General features: G+C 42.7%; 1 protein-coding gene across 1 annotated transcript; it reads left to right on the top strand.

The window, feature by feature from the left end:
• The first annotated feature begins 15,507 nt into the window (after positions 1-15,507).
• LOC133135175 (cytochrome c oxidase assembly factor 4 homolog, mitochondrial-like) lies at positions 15,508-15,756 on the top strand. Its single transcript, XM_061251986.1, has one exon. The coding sequence runs from the start codon at positions 15,508-15,510 to the stop codon at positions 15,754-15,756; it is 249 nt and encodes an 82-aa protein (XP_061107970.1).
• The last annotated feature ends 6,812 nt before the right edge of the window (positions 15,757-22,568 follow it).

The following is a 22,568-nucleotide window of genomic DNA, read 5'->3' as shown; positions in this document are numbered from 1 at the left end:
GAATTAGCCTTTTGCCAGCATGCTATTACGTTTAGTGCTGCCAACTGAACAGATTTTCAGAATTCATCCTGTGTGCAGTTCACGCACTGAGATGTAGTTGTAAGTCACTTTGATTCATTTGTGTAAATGTAAAATGCATTTTCAGTACTGTGGTGTGCTTACATTGTAAGCTACAGACTCGACACAATTTTAATTTCTTCCCAGAGGCAGTTCTTTTTTTGCCTCTTCAGTTTGGCTCCCATTGTTCTATTTTGTGCCGCTTTAATGTGGCGTTTCACAAGGGAGGTTCACAAACACATATTATTGTTGCAGGCGATGAGGGATACAATAACACGGATCAAAAGAAGAGAAATCATCTTAATGTTGCACAAACTGAAAGTCAGTGGGAAGAAATGTCACTTTGAAACAACAACAAAAAACCATTATTGGCATTAACATATTAAATAAGTCCAGTTATATAAAGCAAGACCGGCGAAGAACAAAAACCTCCAGGCAGTATGTCCCTTGAGGAGTACAGCTCTCTGTTGCAAAGCATAACAAAATGCCTCTTTTTATTAAATTTCTTGGCTTCTAGTCTAAAAATAAATAAATAAATAATAATAATAATAAACTGAGAGTAAGACTACTCAAGTTTGAATTTTGAATTTTGGTATTTTAACTCATTTGGAATTTAAACTCAATCTACTGCATTTTGCCTACTTTTACGTTAATTCAATGACACCTCCATTTGTATTGTCTACAATCCAAGATAGGATCTTGTATTTATTTTATCCTTGACTTTATAATAATTCATAATGAAAAGAGCTATAGGAAATACTTTTCTTTCATTCGCATATATACAAAAAGGTGGCATTAAATAAGCAAGCAGTTAAATCCCAGAGGAAAATTGAGAAAGCATGACTGGCCAATGATGTATGGGAGTTTCCATTTGGATGCAAAGTAACGGCTGTCCCAGCCTTCCGTGACTTCACACACGCATGAATGCGTATTTTCTTAAGGAAATTCCCCCATCAGTCACAGCTGTTGGCCCCCTTCCAGCCTGTAGACCAGCAAGCGTTCGGAACTTTAATTGTTGTTGAAGCACCTACATAAGAGACCATTAGTGTTGGAGCAAGGCTGATGTCAAATTGCACCTAAATAGACCCAAGTGCACTACATAAAGCTGCTTGCCCATTGCGAGGATGTTTTCCTTTACTGCTTCCATAAAATACAGGAATTCTTCAGAATAGGAAAGACTTGAGTCATATTTATACTCTCCAAATAGTATACCGTGACGGAGGAAGAGAGAGGGAAAGAGCAATTGGTAGCTGAAAATGGTGTGGCTTCACAAAAATTGGATGGCTACAAAAATCCTAAAAATAGGTTTATAATAATAAAAAAATAATAAAAAATAATTTTTATAAGTGCATTCTAACAAAATGGACAAAATGGACAGCATTCTGTTAATAATAATGAAATAAGGTTTTATTTTGAGTGCATTTTAGTTGTATTCATATGAATTGGAGAGACACAACATAGGACATGTTCTTGTTCGTAAACATTATTTATTGTTTTTTGTATCTGGGACAAGAAACTCAAATTTGACCCATATCCAATACTATAGTGTACTAATAAGGGGGTTGCCTGCGTTTCACAATATATTACTGCTTCCTCATATCCCGAAGGGGAAAATAACATGAAAAATCGACAATGAACTCCACTCAAATGAAAATGTGCAAGCTAAAAGACAGAAGCAAGGACATAGCAACATGGAGCGATACATTTGTGTAGTGTGTGTGTGCGCATGTGAGGAACTCTGAGGGTTTCTTGATTGGCCATACTGGTGTGTGTGTGTGTGTGTGTCACATCCTTGGCATTCTGGCACTTTTTCACTGCTTCCACATCAGCAAACTGTTACTGACACAATCTCTGCAGGCACACCTCCTGCTAGAGGTGTTACGTACCATCATTGTGGCTCTTTGTATTCTCCTGCTATGGTTGTTCCGTCTGGCATCAGTTTGACAAAAGAGAAGTTGTCCTTTTAGCTGATGTGTGTTACACTGGTTCACTATACACATTATCTTGTCACATGGATTTTGCTATTTTGTTAATGCTATGTAAGTATTTCCCTTTCCTGGTCACTGTGCTATGGTAGGAGACCTGGGCTATGGGCTGGTAAGGGAGTTTATTATTTTGAGCCTTAAATCAAACCTTGTGCAACCTTTGGCCAAGAGATGTTGTCAAATATTTGTTGAAGCCTTCAATTGAGCAATTTGCATTCATGCAAATGACAGGACATTCTTTGCATTACAAGTGGATACTCATGGTGGTACGCATGTTAAGGTGGACTGCCTTGACCCCATATGATTTGAGAAACCCTCTTGTTCATGTTCCATGTGAATGTGTTATTTTCAACAAAATAAAGTCTGGTTTTAGGAAGAAAAAAAAATGTTTGACCCATAACACCACAGACGTCACTATGGATAATAATGTAAAGTTAAAAAATACCACAAACAATTTATTCTAGGAAAGTGTGTTGCAATATTAGTCCTTAATAGTCAGCTAACATAATTGCTCCCTGTCTTCACTATAGGAAAGATGGGTGAATTTAGACTTTATTTCCTGAAAACAGGTTATATTGTAAAGTAAATCATTTGGGAACCATAAAAAAATGTATAAATAAGGGATTGTATGGTTATGAATGGATAATAAGTTAGTATGAAGTAAAACACTATTGGATGTTTTTTTTGTGTTTTGTGCCGAGTTGGGTCAAATTTGATCCACTAAAACAAAAGTGTGCGCACCTTTTTAACACATGAGGAGGGTTGAATTGACAGAAGATTATTGTATAATAAAATGTTTGACTCTTCTTATTGTCTCCCAAATGACTAGCCATTTATCCATAAATATTAAAAATCTGTAAGAATCATGAAAGAGCCTGTCGTAAGTGAATGCTTGACACTTGCATGGGAAAGTGCCAACAGAATCATCTGAGAAAAAAAAAAGTTTTTTCTTACATTTTATACAGCTACAGAGGGTAAACCTAACCCCACACAACACCTTTGTACATGACTTTTGAAAACATTGCATAATGTTTATTTCATGTTTACAGTTTAATCCCACAAAATTAGAAAATTAGAAACAGCATACAGTATCAAGATAAAAAAAAGGATAATTGGTTTATAAGAGATTTCAAACACTGAAACATACTACGGTTAATCTAAAAGTTTGCCTTGTTATTGCTAGGGTATGCACAAAACATGTCCTTCTCAGGAGAACATGTGACCCTTCATACAGAGATTAATGTGAGGTCTTTCCCCAGACATTCAATTTCCCATGATCTTCTTTAAAGATACATGTAGCCCGCAGGAGAAAAAAAAAGTTGAACACATATGGTCTGAGCACAACTTCCCACTGGTGGTAAACTGCTTTTATTCACTCAGTTTGTTCCTCCGTAGTTATTTCAGAGGGAATTGATGTTCTTCTGCTTGATTATTAGAATTGAGGCCAAAACAATTATTGAACTTGGCCTCTGTAAACTGTTCATGGTATGCATTTTATTCAGAAGAATATATAGTTCATTTTCTTGAAATGTATGCTTTGTGAAATCAGTTATGGTGTATGGCCTTTAAACCGTTCATGGAATGTGTCTTATTCCGAAGAATATATAGTTAATCTTCTCGAAATTTATGCTTTGTGAAATCAGTTATGGGGCATGGCCTTTTGGTTTTCTTGTATATACAGTACTGTAGGTTGAGGAAAGGGTCCAAAGAAGGTCCAGGTGAGTACAGTTTCATGATGTGGCAGAAACAGCCACTGGTATTCAAAAGCTGATCGCTCTCACCAGCAAGTCATTAATCAGAGAAAGGGAACACCCTAGAGATGCCTCACTGGCAGATGCAAAGGTTAGGTCATTTCTCAGGCTGAGCAGGTGTCAGGCAAGGTGACCTGTTGTCCAGAATGGGACATGGATTGGTTAGGTTGGGGTGGAAGTTCTTGTGAGAGGAGGGAAGGTGGGTTACTCAGGGCCATGGCAACCAGGCTCAGGAGAGTCCCACCACTCGTGACACAATTGGACGACAGGTAAGAACCAGCAGATGCTGGTCAGACCCACACAGGCTGGGCTGACATTTATCAACATCTGCTAGCTGTGAAGGTTCTGAGGCACAAAATCTTTGGCATTGACCTTTCAGACCAGAGCCTCAATATTTCTTGAATAACTTCAATGAGTATACCAGTCATGGTTTGCATGTGTGTGACTTTTTCTGGGATGAGAAGAGTGAAAAATTGGCCAAATATATAAGTGTGAAAAACAGATTTATCAGAGAGAGAGAAACCCAAGGGACAACTATTTTAAAGAAAGCCCCCCCCCAAAAAAAAAAAACCCATATCCAGCTATATCTATGCCTATTGTACATAATACCAGTTCCAGTTCCCCAATAACTTATTGGGGAATTAGAAGAACCCAATAGCTAACAATCCTAATTGCTTATGGCAAACTTTCCAAAATGGAAAAAAATGGGATAAAATTCACGCTATGGCAATTAGGTGCATCCAAGTTCATCAGAAAGTGTTTATTCAACTTATTTTTTAGACTTTTGCTTCTGTAGCCTATACTCTTAAGAGGTTTGACTGTAGAGTGTTCCTAGATGCTCTTCTGCATAATACTGTAAAGTGTGGTTATTTGCATTACTGTCACATTCCTGTAAGCTTTGACCAGACCAGCCCTTCTCCACTGACCTATCTCATTAACAAGGCATTTTTGACTGGTTACTGCTACTGACTGGATGTTTTTTTTTCTTCTTCTGGTACCAACTATCATTCCATGTTAAAAGTCAGTTAGACCACATTTCTCCCCCATTCTAACATTTGGTCTGAAAAACAGGTGAACCTCTTGACCAGGTCTCCCAAATAAAGTGCTCAGTGCTTGTACTTTCGTCTACTTGCAGTGCATTTTTTAATCTTCCTAAAAGATGAATGCTGCAGGCATTATAGAAATGAAGACTTTCTTAAGAAGTTATTAATCTGTGGCTACTCTACTCTACTCTGGACTGAATAGAATTAATAATAGATTTTGCACTGTGAATTATAAATGTATGAAAACTTTATTTATGTGAAAGACCATTATAACATCACTTGTCATAGGCATATAATTAAGGCCAGGATATTCATTTAAATCAGGCTGCCTACATTTTTCAATAGTGAGGTTAATTAAATACATATATTGTGACATAAAAAGGTGTGCATTAAAAATGTGTACTGAAGATGACAGTCAGTACTCCATTCAAAAAAGTCCAGTAAGATATTACTCAATCTTTGGAACATCCTTGCCTGAGGTCACTGGCATTGATCACTCACAGTCTAATTATTGAAATAAACCCCTTAAGTGTCGCCCCTTTTCTTGACACAAGCTTGAAAATTATATACCTGAAATAAAATAGTTACCATTCTAGAATCCGTTAACTACAGGCATAATCCTCTGAAAGGTAACATTTTGCCGTTTGTTTAACAAGAGTTACAGAAGATCAAACGGAATGAAAGTGGAAGTTTTTTTTCTCACTGTCAAGATTTTCTGTTTTTCTGTTTTTGTTTTTTTTGTTTTTGGATATAGATTATTGTAGCTGTGGCTTGGGCACTTGGAAACACAATGGACCCAAGTTACAACACTGGACGAATCCCCCTTCAAATTTGAGGAGAATAACACCACAAATTAGCATTCAACCTTCTTTTTCTAATATATGTCTAGGCAGTTTTCCAAAAAGGACACATGGAAACTAAATTATATTATGGGTTTTCAAATGCTTACTAAACTATCCTGAAAAAAAGTGTTTGCACTTCCCCCCACCTGTCACCCTTCCCTCTCTGTCCCAAAGTCCCTCTCCTTGCATCTATCCTCAGACAGCAACAGGTTGAGAAGATCATAAACCATAAGCAAAATAATGACAATAATACCATCTTCTAAACTAATATATTAATTGAGGTCCATTGATTGAAGTTTTTGTCAAATACCCAACCCCCATGAGCAAGTCAAAAACATTCCATAATTCCACATTCAAAAGCAGGCTGGCTCCATATTTATAAGCTTACTGAATAATAATAAAATATTTTGAGAATGTATTTAGTATTTAATGCTCACCGATATAAAATGGGGTCACATCACTGAAAATGCCCTCGTTGTGAACGGTGTTTTCACTGTCTTCCTCAGATATATTCAGAGATTCCTTGGAACTCCGCTAAAGGAAGTCCTCTATTTAGACGTAGGCATTGCAACTTTTTTGTTGTTAAACATCAACCTCTTTTGGCATAACTGCTGAAGTGCAACAGACTCATAATGTGCATATTCAAAATGCTAATGTTTCCTTATGCAGGCAAGCCTAACAAATTTATTTTATTTAGAAGTTTATTTCAGGGACAACGTACAAAAAAACATTAGTCTCTGAAGAGAAAAGATGCACTAGATTATAGCTTTTGCTATTTTACATCTCCAGTCCCTTGTACATACAATATAAAACAATACAATAAAAACATACGATATAAAGCAATACAATATAAACATACAATAACATATTAAAAGAAAACCCTACGGTCAATGAGCCTACTTACACAGAACCCCCCCCCTAAGGGTACCCTACTGAAAGTGGGAACAGAATTGACTAGCTAGCAATTGTCCTTTCAAGTGAACTTTGAAGGTGTCAATTGAGCTGCACCTCCTCATCTCTTCTGGCAGACTGTTCCAATAAGTTATTGCTTTTACAGAGAAAGATGACTGTCCAAACACAGTGTAGCGGAACGGTTTAACGCAGTCAAGTGCTGACACTGTTCTTGTAGCTCTGATGGAATTTGTAGGACGAATGTGTACAAAGTCGCACAGTGGAGGAGGTGCCAACCCATTAATTTTGTAGACCATACATGAGTCTGCTAGTTGTCTAAGGTGTTCAAAGCTCAGTAGCCTGTGTTTCTCGAGTATCTTACAATGGTGGAAGTGCATAGGCTTTTTGTCTAAAGTTTTCAGGGTTTGCTTATACAAAGAAGCAAGAGGTCTTGTACCTGATTCACTAGCTTGTCCCCAGCATGTGATACAGTATGCCATGTGGGAGAGAATCATAGCGTGCATAAATGTCTTAGCTGCATCTAAGGAAAGACAGTTTCTGATGTGTCTAAAATTAACTATGTTGTACTTTAATGTTTTAACCATTTTTTTAAAGTTTAAATTGGAGTCTAGTACCACACCAAGATATTTAAAGTCAGAGACTACGTCAACCTTGACACCTTTGATCAAGATGTCTGCTGTTGGAGTCATCTTCCTGGGTTTCTTGTGGAAGAACATAGCTTTTGTCTGAGATACATTGAGCCTGACTCTTCTAGCCATTTTGTGATACTCTCCAACGCAGCTGTTAACTTAACAGCTGCTAGCACGGCTGTTGCTGCATAAGTCCACACAACAGTGTCATCAGCATACATCTGAAGATGGATGTCTTGAGGGCAGTGTTGTGGGAGATCGTTTATATACATGCTAAATAATAGCGGCCCCAACACGGACCCTTGTGGGATACCCATTGTACAGTTCATGACACTAGACAAAGTATCACCCACTTTAACACATTGCCTCCTATTAGATAAGTATGAAGACATCCATGTCAGTGCTGTGTTTGAAAAATTAAAATGAGACAACTTTGACAGCATGACAGCATGGTTCACTGTGTCGAAAGCTTTGCTCAGATCTAAAAACACGGTACCAGCTACAGCTTCCTTATCAAGCCTGGATTTGACATGCTGTATAAAATGCAAAGTTGCAGTTTCAGTAGAATGGTTCACTCTGAAACCGAACTGCATCCGATGCAGCCCAAACTCACTTGTGTTGAGGAAAGTGGTCAGCTGGTCAGAGACCACTTTTTCAGCAACCTTAGAGAGTTGTAGGGACTACAACTTCCACATTCCCACAGGAAAATTCTGCGACGTCCACCACGAATGACGTCTAACTTGGTTCAGCCAATCCCGTAATGGCGGTAGCAATAAAGGTCCCGTATAAGAGCAAGACACGTTCTTGGGATCTCTCTTCTGGCTCTTCTGCTTCTTCTGTTCTTCTGCTTCTTCTCTTCGACGCACCCCTTTTGGCCAGTCGCTTCAGCTCATCTGCTCCGAGACTCGGACAGAGGCTGAATGCTGCACAGCGCACTACCAGGCCTACGGACACACCCAGTTACCTCGCGGTAACTACGTGGCCTATAGTGAGTGGAAATTGTTGTACGCGGAACGCTACATCAGTTTACCCCAGCAAAGCTCACAACAACGAAACAGCAACGAACTTTTACACCTGGAAAAGGACCAGCGGATCAGACGACAACGCTGCTAAGACGCTAAGACGGGAACACCCCAGCCTGCGCATCTCTCCCAGACACCATTCACAGCACCATCGCCGCTTCTACAAGGACAGCATGTCTTTTGGATCCAGCAATGCGTATGGACTCAGTAAGAAAACAAACATTCAGGCATAGCCAGTGTTTAGTTTAGTCTTAACTGTTTTTGTGAATCTGTGTTTCAATATTTACCATCCAACCATTGTAATGTGTTTGGTTAGCTACATATATATGTACGTGAATTGATTCGCCGTCTTTTGCGCATATATAGAGTAAAACTACGCAAGTAGTCCCTTCTCACAGCTAACCCCAACTCATTACCACACCCAGAACTCTAGCGACACGCGCGCTTGCGCGCGCCACACACACGCACACACACATACCCAACTAAATTTCCTTACTAACTTCCCGTTAGTTTATCTGTTATGTGTTTGTATGTTTGTTTAATAAATATATTTTATTAAACCCCGGTGTCCGTTTTGGAATCGCATAGACATGAGAGCCGAGTTAAAGCAGTCTTTCGAAGAACTTCCAACCTTCAGGTTATCGGTATGTTTAATCATTAATATTGGTTATTTTAATAATTAAATAAAATACTAAATTTGTGGTTAGATATTCTGATAATAGTAATTTTATGAGACTGATTACTTTTTGCAGTTATACTGCTACACAACGTTTAACTGGCGCCCCGGTTTCGTAGAGAGTAAAATCCCTGCGTTATTTGGCGGCCCGTGCGAGGACCCTACATAATTTGGAGTCCCGTGCGAGGACCCCTACATATTTTGGTGCCCCATGTGAGGAAGACTAGCTTTGGCTCAAATTTCATGTCTTGTGACTTCATAACGAATTCCCCATCCTAATTTGGAGCTCTGCGTGAGAAATACGAGCTTTGGCTCATGTCACGTGCCTCCAGAACGAATTCTCGGCATTCTTTCTCAGCTAAATTGCCACCAGTGCAATTTTTTGAAAATACCGCTAGATGTCACCCTTGTACCATTTTTGAAAGCCTGCATGAGCTGCTTTCTCAATATACTGCCCCCTCGTGTAACATTGTGGCATTACATTCGTAATCTTACACGGTAGTTTGTTGATTGGCATTTACCTTCCGGTATAATACGTATTATCAATAATAGTATTATTAGCCGCACTGTATTATTAATTATAATTACTTGGTCAAAGTAATTTTAATAATTAATTGAATTTTACATTTAAATCCAAATTTAATTGTAATTTCAACCAATCACATTCTGGTATTTAGGATTAATGTGATCAGCATCACAGTTCCTATTTTACGGTCTGAATATCCGCCATATGTTTGTTCATTTTGCTGTTGTTGCATTGCAGTACCGCTAGTGCAACTCGAGTCCCTGTGTGATGCTATAGCTACCTTGTACTATAGTTATAGAGAATATTCAAAGAGCGTTTTAAATTCTTTATCCTTCATCACAACTTGTATGTTGGATTGTGATATTGGGAAACAATTCATTGCCAACTGTTAGGAGCTCAGGGCCCTTGTCAAATTGTTAACTTCAAGAGTACCCTCTTAAGTTACTGATTTTAGCTTTTAGCTTTATTTGGCTTGAGATATGGAACCCATATCTATTGATGAGTACCTTTCCTTTTTAGCCCAAGGTTTAGCACCTGGCTACATAGCTTTCCTGAATCAGATGAACCTCACTGATTGTAGGAAAGAAATGTTCTCATTAATCAACGAGAAAGGTCACTCCCCCAACCATTCAAAAGACCCAATTCTAAGTTGTCTGGTCTTGAATTTTGCCAGACAGATTAGTCTTGCTCTTCAGAGCAACAAAAACTTAGACTCAGAGATGGCATACCTCAGAGGACAACACACCAGTGTTTTACTTGAGCTTCAAACTGTTGGCAAGAAAGCAGTACAATACTTGCGTGATCTGCATTCAGCCGAATCAGATCTTTGTTCCTACAGAGAGGAATTATTTCAGTTGAAGAGTGGATGCCACAAGCTACCACATCCACTCTCTTCTGTAAGCCTGCTTTCTCAGGCTTGCCCAACTCCAACTTCTCCTGCTTCCTCCTTACACCACAAGGCAGGGGAAGGGGGGTCACAAATTGATTCGGGTTTGTCAGATCCCGGTTCCACAGCTTGCTCTGATGGAGACTCGTCAGTCTCCTCAGATTGCAGTGCTGTTGACCACCCATGCAATGGTTTGCCCACCTCTTCCCTGGAGAGGGAAAGGGGGGACTCCGTCCCAATGGTGGTCCATCTCCGCAAGGGAGAAACAGTCAGGCAAGTACAGGACTGCACCTTCCATGCCCACCCCTCTCATGAGGAGGTCAGGGAACCCTCCCGTGGACACGGTAGAGGAGATCTAACGTTATTAATTGGGCACACAAAAAGCAACGCTAATCCCGCTAGCTTTCCCTTTATAACTGAGAGGATAGGTGACAGCTCTGTACAGTACACTGACAGCGACAATTCATCTTCTGCCAACCATTGTGAGAATGACAGTTTTGTAGCTCCACCCCCTAAACCAAACCGAGGACGTCGAGCTCTGCATGAAACGCATTCACATTCAAATGTGATTTCAGTCTCTCCTTCTCCAAACAGGCAGACTAGTGCAACTTCACATGGTCTTCGCTTTGAGGAGCTAGAGGCCATGGCGAAGTATGTCCACACATTTGACCCGAAGGACTCCGAATTTAACATTCAGAGTTACTTGAGGGAAGTTGACTACTGTCTCTCGGATCTGCCCAGGGCAACCGATCGAGAAAAGGTACGACTTGTATGGAAAACCTCAACCAGAGAGATCCATACATTTATGGAACAACTTCCACCACAGGTTCGTTCCAGCTATCCCAAGGTTTGTGAAGCGTTGGTAGCTGAGTACCTGCCACGGTTTGATCAGGCCACAGCCATGATCAAATCTGTGGAGGTTAAACACAGCCGTACAGAAAGACCAAAAGACTTTTACCAACGTCTTAAACATGCTTTTTTCCAGGGCAGAAACGGACCAGGCTTAGATGAAGATCAAGCCTTCAAATCCCTTTTTGTGCACAACCTGCACCCCTGTGTCCGAACTCATGTTTCACTGTTTTCAAGGGGCCAGCACTCAGCCCTTGAATTAAGAAATGAAGCCCAAATGGTCTGGGACACTTTAAGGATTGTGCCCAGGAACGAGGTATTGGAAACAGCTGAGCACGTTGTTCCAACCAAGCCCGCCGGCACTTCCCAAGTTGCCCCATTAAAATCGAATGGCTCAAAACAACGGCATGTGAGTAAGTTCCCGGTTAAGAGCCACCGTGGTCGCTTCTCACACTCTGATTCCAGCCGGAATTGGAGAGAAGACCGACCCGGTAGGCCCAAGCCTCAGAGTCACCAGCATGACTCTGATAGGTAAGATACCTTGTCTGAAGAGAGCTTCTTCAGTTCCTCTGAGGACAACTAAAGCCTCTAATCTTTGTTCAGTAGTGTGTATGCCTTGAGTAACCACTCCAAAGAGCTATCTGGTCTTGTTCAACCTCCATCAAAAGACGTTGAATAAGACTGATCTATAGCCGTGGTCTCCTCACAGGCAGACTCCCAGCTGAAGCTTTGACCACTTTCTTTTGCACACCTTTCCTACCAAAGGGGGGTGGCAAAATAAACTGGTAGTTTATAGCAGCCACTTAGATTTGCATGTAGCAGCAGCAAACGCAGATCGTAAGTAGGTACTGTAGAGTTAAATCCGACACCTGCTATAACTCATAAACGTTCATTGCTTCTTTCTACACCTACTGAACCATCGTAAAGTATTGCATGTAGAAACTACAGTGTAATCTTTACAAGTATATTGCCACACCCCAGTGTGCCTTACACCACCTCTTCCCCAAGCAAGACAAGACCACTTGTGAGCTTACCACATCATTTAGAAATGAGACCACCTCTCCATTTCCTTCCTGATGACACAGCCATAAGGTTAAGCTTGGATACAGAAAGCTGCCCTAATTTGAAAATGTCCCCACATATTTCAGATGACAACCCTCGTCAGCAACCTGACTGTAGGGACTAGAACAATTGGTCAGTCTGAACAAGACTTCCAAAAAGACTACAGCCTCTCCATCCTAGACCCCTACATCATCTGAACATTTTCATGGCTGGGTCATTCCTGTTGGTGCTCCACCTTCTGGACACCATCCAATAACTAACAAAACGACTAACCCTTTCACCAAGGTTTCTTTTGTTTTGTGACAATGTATTCACTGTTCGACCTTAGTGTTTCACATTGTGTGTATCATGTGTCTTAGACCAGTTTAGTTAATTGTTGATAAATGCCTGGATGTTTGTCAGTCAATTGTGAACTGTGTTACCGACCCAATGTACTTGACCTGTGGACTGTGAACTGACTTTTATGCTCTCAAGGAACACTGGCTTCAGCCGCATCCTGAGACCACAGGGGGGATGTAGGGACTACAACTTCCACATTCCCACAGGAAAATTCTGCGACGTCCACCACGAATGACGTCTAACTTGGTTCAGCCAATCCCGTAATGGCGGTAGCAATAAAGGTCCCGTATAAGAGCAAGACACGTTCTTGGGATCTCTCTTCTGGCTCTTCTGCTTCTTCTGTTCTTCTGCTTCTTCTCTTCGACGCACCCCTTTTGGCCAGTCGCTTCAGCTCATCTGCTCCGAGACTCGGACAGAGGCTGAATGCTGCACAGTGCACTACCAGGCCTACGGACACACCCAGTTACCTCGCGGTAACTACGTGGCCTATAGTGAGTGGAAATTGTTGTACGCGGAACGCTACATCAGTTTACCCCAGCAAAGCTCACAACAACGAAACAGCAACGAACTTTTACACCTGGAAAAGGACCAGCGGATCAGACGACAACGCTGCTAAGACGCTAAGACGGGAACACCCCAGCCTGCGCATCTCTCCCAGACACCATTCACAGCACCATCGCCGCTTCTACAAGGACAGCATGTCTTTTGGATCCAGCAATGCGTATGGACTCAGTAAGAAAACAAACATTCAGGCATAGCCAGTGTTTAGTTTAGTCTTAACTGTTTTTGTGAATCTGTGTTTCAATATTTACCATCCAACCATTGTAATGTGTTTGGTTAGCTACATATATATGTACGTGAATTGATTCGCCGTCTTTTGCGCATATATAGAGTAAAACTACGCAAGTAGTCCCTTCTCACAGCTAACCCCAACTCATTACCACACCCAGAACTCTAGCGACACGCGCGCTTGCGCGCGCCACACACACGCACACACACATACCCAACTAAATTTCCTTACTAACTTCCCGTTAGTTTATCTGTTATGTGTTTGTATGTTTGTTTAATAAATATATTTTATTAAACCCCGGTGTCCGTTTTGGAATCGCATAGACATGAGAGCCGAGTTAAAGCAGTCTTTCGAAGAACTTCCAACCTTCAGGTTATCGGTATGTTTAATCATTAATATTGGTTATTTTAATAATTAAATAAAATACTAAATTTGTGGTTAGATATTCTGATAATAGTAATTTAATGAGACTGATTACTTTTTGCAGTTATACTGCTACACAACGTTTAACTGGCGCCCCGGTTTCGTAGAGAGTAAAATCCCTGCGTTATTTGGCGGCCCGTGCGAGGACCCTACATAATTTGGAGTCCCGTGCGAGGACCCCTACAGAGTATAGGCAGTATACTTATCGGTCTATAATTACAGGCATCAAGGCGGTCTCCAGACTTATGGATAGGTGTCACAATAGCACATTTCCAAGCATCGGGGAAAGTACAGTGTTTAAGAGACAGATTGATTAGATGTGCAATGGGGGCAGCTAGAAGATCTTTATGTGCTTTGATGAACGCAGTGTCGAATAGGAACACATCTCTACTTTTAGAGCTGCTGCTGCTGCTCCTGCTGGGGCCTGAGCCCGGCCTGGTGGTGGATGGGCTGCTGCTGCCGCTGGGGCCTCAGCCCGGCCTGGTGGTGGATGGGCTGCTGCCGCTGCCGCTGGGGCCTGAGCCCGGCCTGGTGGTGGATGGGCTGCTGCTGCCGCTGGGGCCTGAGCCCGGCCTGGTGGTGGATGGGCTGCTGCTGCCGCTGGGGCCTGAGCCCAGCCTGGTGGTGGATGGGCTGCTGCTGCTCCTCCTGGGGCCTGAGCCCGGCCTGGTGGTGGATGGGCTGTTGCTGCTCCTGCTGGGGCCTGAGCCCGGCCTGGTGGTGGATGGGCTGTTGCTGCCGCTCGGGCCTGAGCCCGGCCTGGTGGTGGATGTCCAGGAATCCAGGCAGTCTATCAGGACTTCACCAGGTCTCATTTTCATTTGCTTGATGTGTTTCCGGCAGTACTGGCTTCACGTCGGCATCCAGGCAGTTGATGTGTCTGATTTAACGAACTTCGTAGAAAGTCGAATGGCTTTTGGAATGAATATGTTCAGTTCAGAATATGTTTTACCACCCACATAAGGAACCTTTGTTGCTAAAGCAATGGCATATTAAAATAGGTTATACAGATAGAACCTCAAGTTTTAACGCTTTCAAAAGGTATATCGGGTTACCATAGTGACTTAAAACTGTAGGATGAAATAATGAATGAATGAAAAAAGCACAAAAGTAGCTTCCATTAATCTTATATTGTTCCACAGTTATGAATTCACACTCAGCATTTGAAATTGTATATCTATTTTTTACCCTGACCACTGAATCTTCAAACAAATCCTTGGAGATGGTTGATGTACTGTCATATCTTGTCAATTCACTGAAATGTGCGCATGGCTCCAGGGAAATGGTTCAAATATGTGGGACACTCTATAAAAACTATGACATAAAGATTTGGCACCCCTGGTTTAAATGTCTGTTACAATGAATCTGTATGTGATCAAAAGCAAACCTGAACTCTAAATGGTAAATATGAGAAGATTAGTTTTTATTTTCATTTTTTACAGTTTATAAAAAAGGAAAAAGGCCCTTTTTTACTTTAAAAAAAGATTATTACTAAGGCCCAGACCACGGTGATTTACTTGTTGGGGCTTCAATGAATCAGGTGAATATAATTCCAGGGCTTAACTTTTTATTCTGAAGTAACTCCATGCCTTCTAAAGTATCCAGTTGTAACACACTTCCTTGTCCTTTCCCTAAATCTCCCCCCGTGGTGGAGGGCATTCTCAGACTGTGATGCACAAACTCAAAACTAGAAGCGAAAAGCGAATCAAGTCATAATGGCGTCGTCGTCCTCCTCGCCACACGACCGCAGCAGACCGAGCGAGGATGAGGAGGACCCGGTCGACCAGATGATCTCCAGGACGGGATGCGCGGAGCTCCATTACGCTGTGCAGGAGTGCATGGCAGAGCACCAGGACTGGCGGAAGTGCCAGCCCCAGGTGCAGGCCTTTAAGGAGTGCATGTTGACATTCCAGAGAGCAAGGAAGGAGCAACCCGCCAAGCAGAAACCAGGACAGGTCAATTAGTAGACCTGACATCGTGTCTGAAACTACCGTTTTTCTTTCTTGTGGCTTTGCTCAGTGGTGTGAAAGTTTTTGGCATGCCATATACCAATAGTTTTCATATGGCCTTTTCTTCTGCGTGGCGGCCTGTAGCGTAGTGGTTAAGGTAAATGACTGGGACACGTAAGGTTGCTGGTTCTAATCCCGGTGTAGCCACAATAAGATCCGCACAGCCGTTGGGCCCTTGAGCAAGGCCCTTAACCCTACACTGCTCCAGGGGAGGATTGTCTCCTGCTTAGTCTAATCAAGTGTACGTTGCTCTGGATAAGAGCGAATGCCAATAATGTAATGTAATGTAATGTTGCAGTGGTTGTTCTGTCTGGTGTTAACAACCATGGGTTCCTCTAATCATTTGCGAAAGGATGTCAGAATGAAGATGGTTCATTTCCACCAAGAAGGAGAAGGCTACAACAAACTCTCAACATTTCAAAATGCCTGTTTCCACTGTCAGAAACATTATTAGAAAATGGAAGATAAACAGATGAAGTCAAGGCAAGGCAATAGCCTTAGACCTGTTGAGAAATGCAGCAAAAGCCCCCCCCCCCCGGTGCCCCACAAGGCTCAGTGTTTGGTTTTCTCCTCTTCTTTCTTTATAAAAAGTTATCTAGTTCTACCGAGTCTGTCAACATCTAGTTATTATCCCTGCTTATGACATGCCCACCTGGACTTCAACCTGCCTAAATTAACACACAGAACTTCTGAACACCCTTCACTGGCTTTCACTGACTCCTACCATTCAATTTAAATCGCTCATGCTGGCATACAAATTAAGTGTTGGTACCTACCTTCAGATAGCAATCACGCCACATACTCCAAACAGACCTCTCTGTTCAACATCCTCTTGCCAGCTGGCTGACCCCTCTGTTTGAGCAATTGGCAGCTGCTCCTCATGGCCCTGCCTCTTCTCTGCCCAATGGTGGAATGACCTTCCACAATCAGTCAGGAATGCAGATTCACTGGCTGTTTTCCTGCAAACATTTAAAAATCCCACCCTTTCAGAATGTTTCTATTAAAAATGTCCTCCCTTTATCTCATAGCTCCTGAGGCATGCACCTTGAGTCTGGCACTTGTTTTATTTCTTAACATGTTTAATGTAGGCCAACTTTGGCTAAACTATATTGCCTAAGAAGCATTATAAGAAGGCCAAGACTAGCTTTCAGTTGCAATGGAACATTCTACAATAACAATAGGTGCATACAACTTTGTGTATTTGCTGAAAAATACAGACACATTGCATATAATATAGAGTACATACATGCATATGTATATAACACACACACATTTATAAGTGCACACATAATTTTTTATGAAAAAAACACCTGTAACAAGTGCTCTCAGATGAAACATCCTGAAGTACTTAGAAGAGTACCCTCTGCATCCGAGACTATTACCTCAAAAACAAAACCGTTTAAGACAAAAACTGACTACACCCAGAAAATATTATAGACAGATAACTAATACACATAAAGAAAAAAGATATAACAGCCAATCCTATCAATTCAGAATAATTCACAGTTATCTCTGATTTATTACTACCTCTTGTACTTGACTCTCTACTGAAGGTCCACCGAGACGATTGCTGAAACAGGCTACAACACTGGAGGCGACAAGAGTTCAATCAGTCTGTTAAAATCTTAATCTTAACCATTTTGTGAGCTTGATGTGGTTTATTATTATTTTACATGATATTGCACTCACTAATGCGTGAGCCAGGCTGAACTCACCTATATTTACACAACCTCCATGTCCCACTCTGAACCAAGATCCTTATGTGCTAAACAAAAAACAAGACAACCTGAGATGTTTCTGAGTATTATTAATGACAAACTTTCAGTGTTGAACCAACCTTCTTACTGTGAATAAAACATTTATTCTGGCATATGCGCCTTTGTAGTCTTGAAAGGCTTCCGTATACCAGGAATATGAATAACTTCAGAGCCATCATGATATAGGTGCAAGTAGGGCCCTTCACCCATGTCTTTGTTGAATTCTGTCATTTCTTTGTCAGGAGAACATCTGCGTTGGTTTGAGTGTCAGTGACCATGCATGAATCCAACATTAATCAGCACAAGAAAACAAGGTTACTATGTACAGCATCTTGCAATATTAACAAACATTCAGCAGACAGACTTAGACATTGATATTTTGACATGGATACCTAAATCAGCTTTTGCTCCTGTACCTTTGCTCACTTTTTGTAGAAAGCAAAGTTTTGTCTTTCCTTGGCTTTCATGAGTTGAGTCCACTACAGGAAAAGAAACCTGTCGTTGACATGTTTTAAAAGTATATTAAAGGATAAAAATTAATTCCAATTTCTGTTGCATGCTACACTGGCTATTCAAGGATGTAATAAGTGGGGATGCAGAAAGAATAGAAAGCGACAGAATATTTTGAATTGAATTGAATTGCATAAAAAATGTAGTGCTAATATAGTGTATACTTCATATTAAATCTCATGTCTATTTAGGCGGAGGCACGGCAGTCTTTCTCCCTCAGAATTGTTGTTTTATCATTCAACCCGCAACTTTAGCTCTAGAGTATGGTTGTCGAATCTGACCGCCTAAGCACAGAAGATGACCAGATAGGCTAGTAGTAAAATACCAATTTAAAGCTTGTGTAGAGTATCAGGTAGCTAAAGCTACCAGACATAGTCAATTTTACTACAATATATGAAAAGATGAAGAATTGTAACCAAAATGTTTGTTGGTTACATTAAATGTTTTGCATGTTTTGTTGAAAGCGCATCAGACTCCGCTTGGTAGTTTTGTTATGCAGACGAAAAAATGCTGTGTGAAACATAATATCATGAGCTAAAATGCTCTTTAGTCATCATTTCAATAACATGCCCACAGTCAGCTCTTTGTTGAGCTGAAGTTTTACTGAATCTTCTTTCACACAGATGGGGGTAACGCATTTTCTCTGCAACTATGTTACAAATACTAGTCAGAGAAGGTTGTACTTGGGCTCATCGTGTCCGAGAGAGCCTGTACAAAAGGTAGATAATAGGATTTCTTTATAAACATACTTTTCTAGAAGTATACAATGACAAAACTGCATACTTTATGTATGCTTTATTATATATGAAAGTAGAAACCGTATACTTCACTTAATTATCTATTGTATAATTAAGCATATGTAAAATATGCGGGCAGTAAGTTTTAAATATACTTAAAGCTTTAATTGAGCACACATAAATTATACAGACCATAAGCTTTAAATATACTTTACATTACATTACATTATTGGCATTTGGCAGACGCTCTTATCGACGTACAACAAAGTGCATACCCATAACCAGGGATAAGTTCGCTGAAAGACCCCAGAGGGAAGTACAATTTCAACTGCTACCTGTACAACAAAGATAAGGAAAAGGGCCAATTTTTTTGTTTTTTGTTTTATTTCATTCATTCCACCACCGTGGAGCCAGAACAGACAGTAGTCGTGAGCATGAGGTGGAGGTTCGGAGAGGGGGAGGTGCCAAGCAGCCTGTGGAGGCTGAACGAAGAGGTCTGGCTGGGGTGTAGGGTCTGAAGATTTTTTGTAGATAAGCTGGGGAAGACCCTTTAACTGCTTGGAAGGCTAGCACCAATGTTTTGAATTTGATGCGAGCCATGACAGGCAGCCAGTGGAGGGAAGTAAGCAGGGGGGTGACGTGTGAGTATTTGGGAAGGTTGAAGACCAGACAAGCTGCTGCATTTTGGATAAGTTGGAGGGGTCTGATGGCGGACGCTGGGAGGCCAGCCAAGAGGGAATTGCAGTAGTCCAGGCGGGACAGAACCATCGCTTGGACCAGGAGCTGGGTCGAGTAGGGGGTGAGAAAGGGGCGGATTCTCCGTATGTTGTATAGGAAGAACCTGCAAGACCGGGTCACCGCCGCAATGTTCGCGGAAAGGGACAGTATGCTGTCCATCACCACGCCGAGGTTCCTTGCACTGGGTGACGGCGTGAGTGTGGTATCCCCGAGGGAAATGGAGAGATCCAGATGGGGAGAGGTATTAGCAGGTATGAATATCATTTCAGTCTTGCCTGGGTTGAGCTTTAGATGGTGGTTGTCCATCCAGCTCTGGATGTCCCTCAGGCAAGCAGAGATACGGGCTGAAACCTGTGTATCAGATGGTGGGAACGAGATGAAGAGTTGGGTATCGTCCGCGTAGCAGTGGCAGGATAGCCCATCTACAGTGATCACAGGGCCAAGGGAGCGAGTGTAAAGAGAAAAATGAAGCGGGCCAAGGACTGAGCCCTGGGGACCTCCTGTGGCGAGGGGCCGAGGTGTCAATACCGAACCAGCCCAGGCAACCTGGAAGGAGCGACCAGAGAGGTAGGACTCAATCCAGTCCAGGGCTGTGCCACAGATGCCCGTTGCTGACAGGGCAGAGAGGAGGATGGAGTGATCCACAGTGTCGAAGGCAGCAGAGAGATCTAGAAGAATGAGGACAGAGGAGAGGGAGGCTGCTCGTGCAGCATGGAGTGACTCACTGACGGAGAGGAGCGCAGTCTCTGTCGAGTGGCCCGATCTGAAGCCAGACTGATGGGGGTCTAGCAGGTTGTTGTTAGAAAAGAAAGAAGAAAGTTGAGTAGAAGCGGCTCGTTCTATAGTTTTAGAAAGGAAAGGAAGAAGAGATACCGGGTGGTAGTTCTGGATGATGGAGGGATCCAGAGTAGGCTTTTTTAGCAGCGGAGTGATGTGGGCCCTCTTGGAGGATGCCGGAAAACAGCTGGAAGACAGGGAGGAGTTGACAAGGGAGGTGACAAATGGGAGAATGTCAGGTGTGATAGTTTGGAGAAGAGAAGAGGGGATAGGGTCAAGGGCACAGGTTGTAGGGCAGTGGCAGGGCAGGAGTTGAGAAACATCAGAGCCTGTAAGGGGGGAGAAAGTGGAAAAGGAAGGGATGGGCCGAGAGGGGGGGAAGGGCACAGTGAGGGGGGCGGTGGTTCTAAAGGATCTGCAGATGACTGTGACCTTCTCATCGAAGAAATCAGCAAAGTCATCAGCAGCGAAGGAGGACTGAGGAGAAGGAGGCAGTGCGTTGAGGAGAGAGGATAAAATAGAGAAAAGTTTCCGGGGGTTAGAACCGGAGTTCTGAATTTGTGTTTGATAGTATTTTGCTTTGGCGGCAGTGACAGCGGAAGAGAATGCCGCCAGGAGAGACTGGTAAGTCGTGAGGTCTGAAGCGTCTCTGGATTTCCCCCACTTCCTCTCCGCTGTGCGGAGGCTGGCCCTGGAGGTACGGAGGGTGTCTGATATCCAAGGACTGGGAGGGGATGTGTGAGGTGGCTTTGAGACAGGGGGACAGAGAGAGTCAAAGGCGGAGGAGAGAGATGAAAGGAGGGTGGCAGATGCAGAGTTAGTGGGGAGTTTGAAGAAGGATTCGAGAGGGGGGAGTGAGGCGGTGACGGTGCTGGCAAAGGAAGAGGGTGAGAGGGAGTGGAGGTTACGGCGGGCTGAGGAAGTGTGGGTGGGAGGAGGGGGAGGAGGATGGGGAGGAAGAGGGAGGGAGAATGAGATGAAGTGGTAATCAGATGTATGCAGAGGGGTAACCGTGAAATCGGAGCATGAGCAGTTCCTCACAAAGACAAGGTCTAGGACATTGCCCGCCTTGTGGGTTGGAGGAGAGTGTTGCAGGGAGAGGCCGAAGGAGTGGATTAGCGGTAGGAAGACAGCAGCCTGGGAGGCTTCTAGGTGGATGTTGAAGTCTCCAAGGAGAATCAGTGAGGTGCCATCCTCAGGGAAGGAGCTGAGAAGGGTGTCTAGCTCATCAAGGAAGTTTCCCAGGGGCCCTGGAGGACGGTAGATAACTGCAATGAAAAGGTTAGTAGGGTAGGATACTGCAACAGAATGGAACTCAAAAGTGGATATGGACAGGTCAGAGAGGGGGAGAACAGAGAATTTCCATGAGGGGGAAATTAAAAGACCAGTACCACCGCCACGGCTGGAAGGCCGGGGAGTGTGCGAGAAGGAGAAGGAGGATGAGAGGGCAGCGGGAGTGGCGGTGTTGTCAGGTGTGATCCAGGTCTCCGTGAGGGCAAGGAATTGTAGGGACTGGAGGGAGGCATACGCAGGGATGAAGTCAGCCTTCCGAGTGGCAGACTGGCAGTTCCATAGTCCCCCTGTGACAGCAAAGTCCTCACAGGGGGTCAGCGGGGGGTAGCTGAGGTTCGAGGGGTTCCGACGCCGTGGAGGGACGGCGCGTCGCTCTGACACGCCTGTTTAAATCGCCTACAATTGCTCACAAGCAATATCAAATCAAAGCTAATCTACTGATAAATTCCACAGCTATTTAAGCTATTTAAGACAAATGTTCAATCACTCTACAGGTATGCAACCAGTAGAAGTGATTAACAGGTAATAGACAAACAAACTGGCTCAAGCCCTAACCCTTGCTGTTCAAATGAGCAATTTAAAAATCAACGTTACCGCGTCTAGAGGAAAGTCCGCAGTGATACTAAACACCTGGGGCCTCATTTATAAAACTGTGCTTAGGATTCACGTCAAAAGGTTGCGTAAGCATGAAACCTAGGACTTGCGTACGCAAAAAAATATTCTGATTTATAAAACAGTGCATACGCACGTCCCACGCCAGTTTTCTTTTATAAATCACAATCAACTCTAAGTGTGGCGCAACTTTGCCAGCTTCATGTCCCGCCCACAGTTGCCTATAAATAGGCAGTGAAACACCCCTAATGAATATGCATTTCACGAAGACGACAATGGCAAACGCTGAAAAGAAGGCCAAGAAAAGGGATTTCAGCCATTTGATTGCCTCTGAAAAGCTACA

This window comes from Conger conger, chromosome 8, assembly GCF_963514075.1.
Source record: "Conger conger chromosome 8, fConCon1.1, whole genome shotgun sequence".
NCBI lineage: Eukaryota > Metazoa > Chordata > Actinopteri > Anguilliformes > Congridae > Conger > Conger conger.
The sequence above is the reverse complement of the archived record's forward strand: the minus strand, read 5'-3'. Positions and strand labels throughout refer to the sequence as shown.